This window comes from Micropterus salmoides, unplaced genomic scaffold (assembly GCF_014851395.1).
Source record: "Micropterus salmoides isolate LMB-PRFRI ecotype aquatic unplaced genomic scaffold, ASM1485139v1 Ms_hic_scaffold_1721, whole genome shotgun sequence".
NCBI lineage: Eukaryota > Metazoa > Chordata > Actinopteri > Centrarchiformes > Centrarchidae > Micropterus > Micropterus salmoides.
In genome coordinates, this window is record NW_024040842.1 from 9,745 (window position 1) to 22,450 (window position 12,706).

Below are 12,706 nucleotides of genomic sequence, written 5' to 3' on the forward strand. Positions count from 1 at the left end.
TTTTTTGTGTATTTAATTGGATGCTTATTTATTTATTGAGCATTTATTTATTTCTGTATTTATTTCTGGCTGTGTCAGGATCGGTCCTCCATAACGGGGTGGGAGAGTTATCAAGCACGTAAAGTTTGGTTCAGATGTGAGCATGTACACTGAAGTTACAACAACTTCCTGTGTCATGGCGAAGACTTGATCTCTGACGCCACGCCACGGACACACCCATTGACGAAAACTCGCAAATAGCACAACTTTTCATCTTCAATGCCTTTAGAAGGCACAGCACAAATTTGAAGTCGGTCGGACTAAATCCCTAGGAGGAGTTCGTTAAAGTACGAAGTGTGTAAATCATCCAAATTTGACGTAAAATTCAAAATGGCCGACTTCCTGTTGATTTTAGGGCATCGCTCCAAGAGGCTTTTTTGTGCGTCTGGACAAGATACACGTACCACAGAAAATTCGTGCACGTAGGTAAAACGTGCGGCGGGGGCTGCTTCGTTAAAAGTCACTTCCTGTTGCCAGCAGGTGGCGCTATGACTGTCTGTGAATGTCAGCATGTACATGTGTTCAGGGCGGGACTCTCATCCTACATGTACAGTTTGGTCCAGATGTGAGCATGTACACTGAAGTTACGACAACTTCCGTGTCATGGCGAAGAGTTGATCTTTGACGCCACGCCACGGACACGCCCATTGACGAAAACTTGCAAATAGCACAACTTTTCATCTTCAATGCCTTTAGAAGGCACAGCACAAATTTGAGGTCGGTCGGACTAAATCCCTAGGAGGAGTTCGTTAAAGTACGAAGTGTGTAAATCATCCAAAATTTGACGTAAAATTCAAAATGGCCGACTTCCTGTTGATTTTAGGGCATCGCTCCAAGAGGCTTTTTTGTGTGTCTGGACAAGATACACGTACCACAGAAAATTCGTGCACGTAGGTAAACGTGCGGCGGGGGCTGCTTCGTTAAAAGTCACTTCCTGTTGCCAGCAGGTGGCGCTATGACTGTGGGTGAATATCAGCATGTACATGTGTTCAGGGTGGGACTCTCATCCTACATGTACAGTTTGGTCCAGATGTGAGCATGTACACTGAAGCTACGACAACTTCCGTGTCATGGCGAAGAGTTGATCTTTGACGCTACGCCACGGACACGCCCATTGACGAAAACTTGCAAATAGCACAACTTTTCATCTTCAATGCCTTTAGAAGGCACAGCACAAATTTGAGGTCGGTCGGACTAAATCCCTAGGAGGAGTTCGTTAAAGTACGAAGTGTGTAAATCATCCAAAATTTGACGTAAAATTCAAAATGGCCGACTTCGTGTTGGGTTTAGGCTATGGCTCCAAGAGACTTTTTTGTGCGTCTGGACAAGATACACGTACCACAGAAAATTCGTGCACGTAGGTGAAACGTGCGGCGGGGGCTGCTTCGTTAAAGGTCACTTTCTATTGCCAGCAGGTGGCGCTATGACTGTGGGTGAATGTCGGCATGTACATGTGTTCAGGGCGGGACTCTCATCCTACATGTACAGTTTGGTCCAGATGTGAGCATGTACACTGAAGTTACAACAACTTCCTGTTTCATAGCGAATCATCGACGCCACGGACACGCCCATTGACGAAAACTCGCAAATAGCACAACTTTTCATCGTCAATGCCTTTAGAAGGCACAGCAGAAATTTGACGTCGATCCGACTAAATCCCTAGGAGGAGTTCGTTAAAGTACGAAGTGTGTAAATCATCCAAAAATGGCCATAAAATTCAAAATGGCCGACTTCCTGTTGACTTTAGGCTATGGGTTCTTGAGGCTTTTTTGTGCGTCTTGACATGATACATGTCCCCAGAAAATTTCGTAGATGTAGGTTGAACGTGAACGAGGGGCTAATTTTTTCCAATTTTCTAGGTGGCGCTAGTGAGTCATTTTGCAACGCCCATGTGCGAAACTTGTAGAATACGAAATTTTTCACCGGTTCTGACATGTTTGCAAATTTTGGTGAGTTTTTGAGTATGTTTAGGCCATGTCATTTGGGCCTACTTTGCAGAAAAAAAAAAAAAAAAAAAAAAAAAAAAAAAAAAAAAAAAAAATAATCCGAGCAAATTCAATAGGGACCTCGCACGGTCGTGCTCGGGCCCTAAAAATATAATCCGAGCAATTTCAATAGGGACCTCGCACGGTCGTGCTCGGGCCCTAATTTTACAGTTTAACATTTCCTTACTTTGCACATTACATACCCTAGTGCTTTATTTTGAACATGTCCGTGTTATTTGCTAGAACTTCTGTTCAGTGAGGCAGAAGACAAAATAAGACAAGTGAAGCTGTCGCACTGATCAGCTTCAGAACTAAAAAAGTGACTGGAAAGAAACTGTCCGCTTTTAACTAGTGACGTTTGGCTGTAGTTCAGGTAATGCGTAAAAACTACAATACCCATGAAGCGCCTGGAATCACAACAAACGTGCTAATACCAAACATTCCTCTCAATGAAGCCGGCATCTTAATTCCTGTTGCGACATGAGGTAACTAAATTTAATATTGTTGACATAACACAACAATTACCTAATGTTTTACAGGGATGTATGCCATTCTGCGTTTAGTATTTTCTCTAAATTCCTGGTTAAATCCGTTCCGTTCCCTGTCAGCTAACATTAGCTCTCGCACGGATGCTAGTCTGCCTGGTAGTTACTGTTACTAGCAACCAAGCTAACAATTAAGCAAGTAAATTACGCTAGATAGCTTCATCATCTTCTTTAGAGCAGTGTCGTTTTGTTTAGCTGGTTTAACGTGGTGTAACGTTAGAAATACGATGTTAAAATGGAATGCGGCAACATTAACTAAAGTTTCCATAACGTTGCGTTAACGTTATCCCCATGATAACCCGAGCTCATGTTCATAAACTCTTGACGTGTGTTTGATGTTGACGATTGTATTTCAGCTTTTCTTATCTGTCATGCCCGATATTATGTGCTAACGTAGCTGTGATAAATAAGAGTATGTTTTGGTGTCGTACCCAAATATTAGAGACACATAAAATATAAGTTCAGGTAACATCTGCAGGTGCCAACTGTCGTTTACATCAAACAGCTTAGTAGCAGTAGAGCTGGTGTCTTATCTCAAATATTTGCATCCCTCATATCCCCTCTTTGTGTTATGTTGTCTAGGAGTTACCTGTTAAAGCCTCCAAAAAAGTACTTTAATTCAATTTATATTTGGTACACAATAGAGCTACAAGGGCTAGTTTGGTAAAGGAGGACCAAAGATTAGACTTGTGCAATACACTAATGTTACTTTTTAGACAGCAAGCAGTGTCTGTCAGTACATATGTGTATATATAGATGGGTACAAAACCATTCTTTAAGATGCCTGTGTGATTTGATAGCTTAGGATAGATGAAATATTTTTAAAAGCGCACAGAAAAATACATTACATGATTGGTCTAAAGGTGAAATAAATGTGAAATGCTTCCAGCTGACGATAAAACAAATAGTCTCCTTGAAATGTACCACTCTTTTATTGCATTCTGCCACATACTTAATCTCTTAAAAGGTGGTGAGGGAAATATAGTAATTAAATGTACAGGATGCTCATTAGTATGTTCATAACTCTACTGTCATAATACTCTGATCTTAGAGAGACCATGGCGACAAAGCATTTACCTACTAGTGTAGCTGTGGTGTGTTCTTAGATGAGTGGGTGAAGTAATTTGACATGACAACAGTAGGTTTCATGAGTGCACACTCTTCTTCTGTGTTTCTTTTGTACCTGATGGTATAGTGGTATGCTGGTTGCTTTTGTGAGACTCCTTTTGTATGGTGGACATAGATGCATAGAAAAAATATGTATGAATTTAGCAAGAGGTTGCTGTCTGCACAAATTGTTTTTCAGTTTGTACTGGGTGGAGTGGAGTAGTTGTGCAATACATCTCTGTCGTTAAATTATTGACTAACGCACTCGTCATAAATAATACAACATGGTGATGCTATAATCTTTAGGCCATGAAAGCGTTCCAGCGGATCCTGAATCTGTCTTGAATTAAGTGGATATTACAAAGTCCCTGCATGTGTTGAGTAATCAGACCATTTCCAAAGAGGAAGCCTATCCACGAGCCAATAAAAAGTAGAACAGAAGTCGAGAGAGCCTTTGATCATTAGTGCATGTGATGGGACTTGATGTTTCTGCTCTTATAGCTGAGAGGACTAGCGATGAGGGGGCGATACACTGAGTCTATTCAGTGACAGAGACATAGCTTAAAAGAGACTCTGCATCATCTGTAAGGTGTGGGTGGAGCTTTATCCTCTGGCTGTCTGCTTTCTCTCTGACATCAGCTGTGAAGATTTTTCATCAGATTCACCAATAGGTAGGAATTTTTATGGGTTTGATTGCACTGGTTTTTCTTCGTGGTGTGCCATTTTAGCTTGGAGGTATCTGCTTGTCCTGTTTTTCCTTTTTTCTTCCACATTTGGCTCCAATCTCTGCTGAACGAGTAGGCTAAAGGGTAAGTGACGCTGAAAAGGAGAGGAATAGTGATCAAAGTTGCTCAGCTGGCAGGCGATGTCCTCCAACACCAATTTCCCTTTTGTTTCCTCCATTCAAGTCAAGTTTTTCTTACATGCTACAGTCAATGGCAGTGATAATTTGACTTTATTATAGCTAATGATCGGCTCATTCAGTTTATTCTAATATTTACTATTTGCAGCCTCTCCTCATAATGGTACTGGGTTAAACAGGGCTGCAACAATTTTTTTATTGTCAGTACATCTTTTCTATCTGTCTATTTTTTCCCAAATCCTCAGTTATTTCTTTTTAGATGATGAAATGTCAGAGAATATTGAGAACTGCCAATCACAAGTTCACAAAATTGAAGACGTCGTGAAACCGAACAATATCCAATTAACAACCGAGAAAGGAGACGTGTCTTCACATATGAGATGTTCGGAACCAGGGAATGATTGAATGAATTTTGGCTTCTAAAACAAAAAGACTGAAATGGTGAGTCAACAATCTAAAATAATTGTTCCACCACTAGTTGCAAGAATTTTAGTTAAATATACAAGGCAAGTTTTTGTATTGCGCATTTCAGCAACAAGGCTATTCAAAGTGCTTTACATAAAACATAAAAATAAAATAGGGAAATATAAAAAAGACATCTAAATACAATTACAAGAGTCAAATAGAAAATATAAACAGGTTAATTTACCCGGTAAACCTGTTTGTTCACCCATAATTCTAATGGGTTACATTACATTACATAATCAGGCTTTTTAACTTCCGTTGTTGCTTTTTGGATTTCCCATCTTTGGTCAAACCTTGTAAGATATTTATTTCCTCTAATTCAGCATCGTCAACGTGAATCCAGATTCTTTGCGCTACAATCTTGGTAAAAACAGTCAAAACAGCGGAGAGAGCTTAATTCTACTCAGCCACCTGAAGGCAGTCAAAACAGTCGAGAAAAAACGTTCAGCCCACTTGGCTCTGCCCGGACACACTTCGACCCAGACAGCAGAGAACTATACTAGAGATTCTGCTCGGCCGTGTGAAGACTTGGTCTCAGTACTTATGAAGGAGAGAGGAGAAACCAACTGAGTTTCAGAAGCAAGTAATATTTGATTCTAGAAACATCTTACCCCAAAAACAGGGCAGTAAATCTTACAGCACAGTGTAAAATATTAAGAAATAAAAAGTAAGTTACCAGTAGTTTAATATGAACAAAGTCTGTTGGTGACTGAGATCCTAAATACTTGAGTGCATGTGTTCTTTTGAACATTTGACTTAATAGGATGAACATGTGTGTAACTTTCTACCGTATGATATGGCAGTAAATTAATATGGCACCAAATTTTCAATATGGAGATCATGCTGTGATATTTATTGTAATATTATTTTGTTCCATAATACCTACCCATATCTGCCGCTGTCTTTATATGGTTCCAGATGTATTCTGTAAGCAATTCTTCGTGCTTCAATGTAAAATTCCTCTAATCTGTCTTTTAGGTGTTGTTTCCTGTAGGCAGCTATGGCACCAGGGGATGTGGTGCCAGACCATGCCAAGCAGCTGAAGTCCAAGGAGAAGCGGCCTGGAAACAAGGCTTCAAAAGCAGACTGCGAGCCTGATGGGTCCTTTGTCTTCGAGGCTCATGAGGCTTGGAAGGACTTTCATAACTCCCTCAGGCATTTCTACGAAGTAGGAGAGCTCTGTGACGTCACGCTGAAGGTAGGTCACCCTGTCCAGACTCAAGTAACGAGATTTGACTAGATTTGATTGCCTCCACTGATCTTTTGTTGATTTTTCAGTCATGTCCGGTTCATAAATAAATTAATAAGCAGTGAGCTTATTGATACTGTATGTAGGTGTGCTTTGTTGCCTGTTTTTTCAAACATGTATTTTGTGTTTGTCTCTTTTTGTAGGTTGGCAGTAGGTTGATACCATGCCACAAGCTAGTGCTGGCTTGTGTGATCCCTTACTTCAGGTACATTTGTTGTTTTATTTTTTGAGGAAGACCTATATAGCAATTTTTCAGTACAGCACCAACAGATAAGAGGGTTTTTTTCTTAATCTCTTAATGATTTAATCAATCACACTAGTCTCTAGCTTGTTTTCTAAAAGCCAAATATAATATCCCAGATACACCTTTTGCTCTGACTAAACATACAGAAATGAAGCCTGTCTTGAGCCTGAACACAAGGTTCCAATGTCATGAAAAAATCAAACACAGAATTTTGTCATTTCTGTTTAGATCATTTGTATGAAGATGCTTAGATAGATACATTACATACGATAGGCCTGCACAATAGTTGGGCATGATAGCACATGTTATTTTTGTTAAAAGAGAGAAGACAGTACTAGCACAAAATAACAAAAAACATAAAATGTCAACTAAAATATAGTGATTGACTGCCCTAATCAATTGTCAGTTGGGGTGGAAGTGTACTCTCTGGGCCTCCATACTTAATGAACAGAAACCAGTGGCGTAGTCCCTTAAGGACTCAAAGACAAAATTTATTTTATGTTTGCAGAACACAAAGCTTTGTGGAAGGTGTTACATCTTGTTCTTGTGTAAGTTGCTCTTTCTTCCCTCAGGGCCATGTTCCTGTCAGAGATGTCCGAGGCCAAGCAGGAACTGATAGAGATCAAGGACTTTGATGGTGATGCCATCCAGGACCTGGTGCATTTTGCCTACTCCTCCAAACTCACATTAACTGTGGACAATGTCCAGCCACTGCTTTATGCTGCCTGCATCCTTCAGGTAAAGACACACAAGTACAATCAGTCAACAAGTTGTGCAGGCGCTTTGTTCTCCTTAGTTTACATGAACTAAGTGGGTTCTGAATTTTGAAGTGTAGTGATGCTCAAACTCTTATTTATCAATTTAAAATGACAATTTTTACACAGAACAGAATGTAATTATGTAATGCATTGAGATAATCTGCAACATTGCCTTATTACTGCCTCAATCTGTTAGGTGGAGTTGGTGGCAAGAGCCTGCTGTGAGTACATGAAGGCCCACTTCCACCCCACCAACTGCCTGGCAGTTCGTACCTTTGCCGAGAGCCACAATCGTGTGGACCTGATGGATATGGCCGACCGCTATGCCTGCGAGCACTTCACCGAGGTAGTGGAGTGTGAGGACTTTACATGCGTGTCTCCCCAGCACTTACGCACATTATTGTCCTCCAGTGAGCTCAATATCCACTCAGAGACACAGGTGTACAATGCAGCAGTGAAATGGCTGAAAGCAAACCCACAGCACCACGAGGCCTGGCTGGACCAGATCATGTCTCAGGTTAGAGAGTGCATAGCTTCAATGAGAAGGGTCTATCTTCCTGAATTTAATATCTCCTAAAGTTTCATGACTGGAAGTAGCTTCAGTATGTGTTCTAGTGAAGTTAAGACTTTTATGACCTATTACGCTGATTACCTGAAGGTTAAACTACATAACTGTGAGTGAAATTAGTGTCAGTGTTACACATATGTTCACAGCTTTATGTAATCACTTACACAACCACAACACAACGTGTATGGTCTCTCCTACAGGTGCGCCTCCCCCTGCTGCCTGTAGAGTTCCTGACTGGAACAGTAGCTAAGGATGAGATGATCAAAGGTAACCTGAGTTGTCGCGACCTGATGGACGAAGCCAGGAACTACCACCTGCACCTCAGCAACAAGGTGGTGCTGGACTTTGAGTACTCAGTCCGTACAATACCCAGGAAACACACTGCAGGTAGTACTTACTAGTGATTTTAGGGCATTTTTTACTAACATTCAGCATGTTTCCTCATCATCCTAAAAAATACACAGCTACATTCATGAAAACCAAATGACTTTCTAGGTTTTCATGTTTGTTATATGCTTAGTCTCGTCTTCATAACATAAGCAAAGTTATAAAAATTGTAATAACTGCTTTGTCATGTAGATATATAGTTTCGTGTTTCATCTGTAGGCTTAAGTGTGACATGTGTTCTCTCACTGTGCTAACGTTTGGTTCTTTCCTGACACTTCTTCAGGGGTTTTGTTCTGTGTGGGTGGCCGTGGGGGTTCTGGTGACCCATTTCGCAGTATTGAGTGCTACTCCATCACTAAGAACAGCTGGTTCTTTGGTCCTGAAATGAACAGCAGACGGCGTCACGTGGGTGTAATATCTGTAGGAGGTAAGAAGGGTTACATATATAATAACACTATAGACAGTAAAAGATGGGGTGTGGAAAGATGAGCATTTGTGTTTAGAAGAGCTCAGGGAAACTTTATATATTATACAGTCAGTAGTCAGTTTATTAGGTAGGCCTAGCTAAAACGAATGCAGTCTAATACAACAGTTCTGTAATAAATTTTGCTCTCATGAAGGTTATAATGTTCAGATTATTTGAAACTGTTTTAGAGACGAATTGGTTCAACTGACCCATGTAGATTATGTGGGTTGTGGTGTTAATCTGTTTTGCATTATACAGCTTTTTTCTAATATTTGAATTTTGAATATAATTTAGAAAATGAAATATTTGGATCACAGATCACTTAAAAAGTGTACAGTATAATAGAGTATTGCAACATAGCAAATGAAAACGTGTATCTTTGTAAAAAAGTACTGCAGTCAACGTCATATCTGTTTGACGTTGCTTTCCTTAGGCAAGGTTTATGCTGTTGGGGGCCATGATGGTAACGAGCACTTGGGCAACATGGAGATGTTTGACCCCCTCACCAACAAGTGGATGATGAAAGCCTCCATGAACACCAAGAGGTACACAGACACACAGTTATTTGATTGATTTGTGTTTCTGTTGATGCTAAATTTTGATTTCCGTATTGCCTTAGAAATTTTTTTTTTGTTTCTAAGTTTTAGTATTGACTTAAAAATTGGTCCTCTTTTCAGCCCTTACATGCTCAGGAGCAGGCCTGATTGATACCTTAACATGCATTTCGTCTGGTGTACCTTTTACTATCTGCTGTATGCTTTTGCTATGCTTAAAGTATTGGGTAAACAGCAAAAATACTGCTTTGAACAAGGATGTATGTGTTTCTCAGGAGGGGTATAGCCTTGGCAGCGCTTGGTGGTCCTATCTATGCTATTGGAGGTCTGGATGACAACTCCTGCTTCAACGATGTGGAGCGTTACGACATCGAAAGTGACTGCTGGAGCGCTGTGGCGCCGATGAACACGCCCAGAGGAGGAGTGGGATCCGTGGCATTGGGGGTAACACTGTGGAGGAAAGCCAGTTGATTGTGACTGATATGTGATCTCTACTGTGGACTTCACTGCTCTATACCCTCTCCTTGCCAGAGTTTTGTATACGCAGTGGGAGGGAACGATGGGGTGGCGTCGCTGTCTAGTGTGGAGCGGTTTAACCCACACCTCAACAAGTGGATAGAGGTCAGCGAGATGGGCCAGCGACGAGCTGGAAATGGAGTCAGCAAACTCAATGGCTGCCTCTATGTAGTGGGTGAGAGGAATAACTGAACAAAGAACACTTCAGATCTGATCACTTGAATATTGTTGATTTGAGTACAGAATTTTGTCTGCATTTGCATTTTTTTTGATACACCCAGGTCACGTGCCTCCTACAATTTTATACACAAGTCAGTCACTCAGGGTTCATTAAAATGTCTTGTGGCATTTTGCCTTGTCAATAGCTGTGTAAGTGCTTAGTATGGATGCATGAAATCATTAATGTTGTCTGTTACATTAGTAACAGCATAATCCTACATAAAGCAAATGAGCGTTTGCAATCATTACACCTAAGCGTGTTGTCTGCCAGGTTACATGCCAGTTTCATGTTTGTCCCTTGAGCTTTTTTCACAAAGGCACCTAAGAATCGTAGGAGGTACTTTCGTTTTTTGAATAAGTGTCTCTCGTCTTTCCTAAAGGCGGTTTTGATGACAACTCACCCCTGAGCTCTGTAGAGCGCTTTGACCCAAGAATGCACCGCTGGGAGTACGTGTCTGAGCTGACCACCCCACGTGGGGGAGTCGGGGTAGCCACTGTAATGGGAAGAGTGTTCGCGGTCGGGGGTCACAATGGGAATATCTACTTGAACACTGTGGAAGCTTTTGAGCCACGAATGAACAGGTGAGCAGGAGATGAATGAGGGCTGCGTGATGTGATGTGTTTCTAAGGTATTGAGGTGGGATTTGGGATGAGTTAATAAGGGACAAGGGATCTCTGTGTTTTGGCAATAATTTAAGAGCTGAGATTAACAACACCGTGCCTTCAATTCTTGTTAGATGATTTATATGAAAACACAAGCAAATTGAATAAACATTCCCCCGTTGGCAACTAGGGCTGAACAATAATCAAAATCTTTTTGAAATTGCGAATGGCCTACTGCAGTTTTCAAATCGCAGGAGGTTCAATATTTGTTAGGTGTGTAAAAAATACTATAAACTATTTTAAATTAAATATTGTCGTGCTGCAGAGATGTCGTAGCCTACACGTCATACTCTACAGACTTGTTTGGTACAGATCCCTGCAAAAATTGCAGTGTCAGTCAAAATAATGGCGAATTTTTTTCAGTATCATTAAGCCGTATTGGCAACACAACGCTCAATAAAGATTCTCAAATCTGGATGAAATGTAATGGCAGAAGTCTACATTTGAAGCTTGTGTGACTTACCTGCTGAAACAAGGCTCAACCTGTTACATACTTGAGTAATTGCTCTAATTGAAATCATTTTTATTATGCAGTTACTTGCTCAAATTGTATTGTTTAGTACTTCTACCGCGTCCTCCTTCTCTTCCTATGTTTTGACTTGTATGTGTTTGCTGCTCAGATGGGAGCTGGTGGGTTCGGTGTCTCACTGCCGCGCCGGAGCCGGAGTGGCTGTCTGTTCGTCACACGTCAGCCAGATCAGGGACGTCGGCCAGGGCTCCAGCAACGTGGCCAACTGCATGTGACCGCCCGCCCAACCCCGCTTATTCCCAGGTGACTGACTGCCAGGTCTTGCCGTCAGACCTGATCACTGCACAAGCACACAGACAATGACTGAGTTATGAGTGAGTTATTTCGGCAGCCGTCAGCTGCTGTCGCCACTGTATGAACGTCGGCTTGAAGCTGTTCAGTTTGCACACAGTGACTGAGGAATAGTAGGGAGATTTTACTGACTTGACGTGCATATCTGACAAATGAGGTCTTCTCTGACTAAGTGACACGTTCTCCTTGACTCCTGCTGGTGTTATTTGCAATCAGTGATGTAGTATTTTGTACTGTATTTTCTTCTGTTTGACTGCCTTGACATAGTTTGACTTTTGTTTTGTTTTTTAAGGGAAAATATTAGCCACGCCTTGTATTTAATACTAACATCTTGAGAATGAAAAGTGTGTTTGGGTTCATAACTACTAGGTTAGCTGTGCACATTATGAACGGGGACTGTATAGTGGGGCCTGTATGGAAAGCTTTTCAACGGGCTCTTCTTAAAGATGGTTTACTCGTTGTCTCTGCAGTTGTTTTCATTATCCACAGAGATGTGATCACACTGCATTCAACACCTTGTTTGCGGTGCAGTGTGTCCAAAAACATTATAATCAATTAATCTGAAATACGATGTTAAGATGTCAAATACATTTCCAAGATTCCTTCGATCTTATGCCAGGTTAAGTAGAAGTATCTGTTAGAGCAGTTAGACTTTTCAAAGGTGCTTTTCAACATCATTCAATCAGCAGTTCCAGCTGCAGTGAGCTGGATCGTATGCCAGCTTTTAGGAATTTGCCTGTAATTGTGTTTGAACAATCATTTATGGCCGATTGGGACAAATCAGCCATTGGTGAGGAGGTGATGGATCTGAAGAATTTAACTGCAAGTGCCAAAAATAAAATAAAAAGTGCACCAGCCGTTTTAGGAAGGTGTAGATGCAAATCTGGTTCAACTGCCTGCTGAATCCTGAGTCGCCACCTTTACCTCGACCTCAGAATTTAAGAGTCAAGGACTGATCAGAGCAATACAGGGCACCTCTCCAGTCCTCCTTCAGTTTGCATTATTGTATAGAGATCTGTTCAACTGACAGGGACAGATTTTTAAATTGGAGATTTGTGTTTGACGATAGCTGGTCTGTCAGAAATCCTAATCGGAGCTCTTTCGGATGTGTATGAGATGCAGCTGCGGTTTGGTCTGCAGATGGTCACGTTATTTTAATAAGGATATTTTGTATAATAAGACAGGTGTATCTTTGGTATTATTCTATCTAACCCATTGCTGTGCACTACTTTCCTAGAATAGATGTGAAGTATATTTTT

At 41.1% G+C, this 12,706-nt stretch overlaps 1 protein-coding gene across 4 annotated transcripts; it reads left to right on the forward strand.

The window, feature by feature from the left end:
* Window positions 1-2,419: 2,419 nt before the first annotated feature.
* Window positions 2,420-12,277, forward strand: LOC119908266 (kelch-like protein 8). Of its 4 annotated transcripts, none has more exons than XM_038725978.1 (12): window positions 2,420-2,509; window positions 5,982-6,201; window positions 6,396-6,457; window positions 7,069-7,234; window positions 7,451-7,771; window positions 8,023-8,209; window positions 8,493-8,636; window positions 9,109-9,220; window positions 9,505-9,673; window positions 9,761-9,920; window positions 10,345-10,546; window positions 11,248-12,277. In XM_038725978.1, the coding sequence occupies exons 2-12, from the start codon at window positions 6,004-6,006 to the stop codon at window positions 11,369-11,371; spliced, it is 1,845 nt and encodes a 614-aa protein (XP_038581906.1). In that variant the 5' UTR covers window positions 2,420-2,509; window positions 5,982-6,003; the 3' UTR covers window positions 11,372-12,277. The 4 variants fall into 4 exon arrangements, with proteins under 4 accessions (XP_038581906.1, XP_038581909.1, XP_038581908.1 ...); XM_038725981.1 differs by having other exon boundaries at window positions 7,451-7,600; XM_038725980.1 differs by lacking the exon at window positions 2,420-2,509 and adding an exon at window positions 4,058-4,347.
* Window positions 12,278-12,706: the final 429 nt, after the last annotated feature.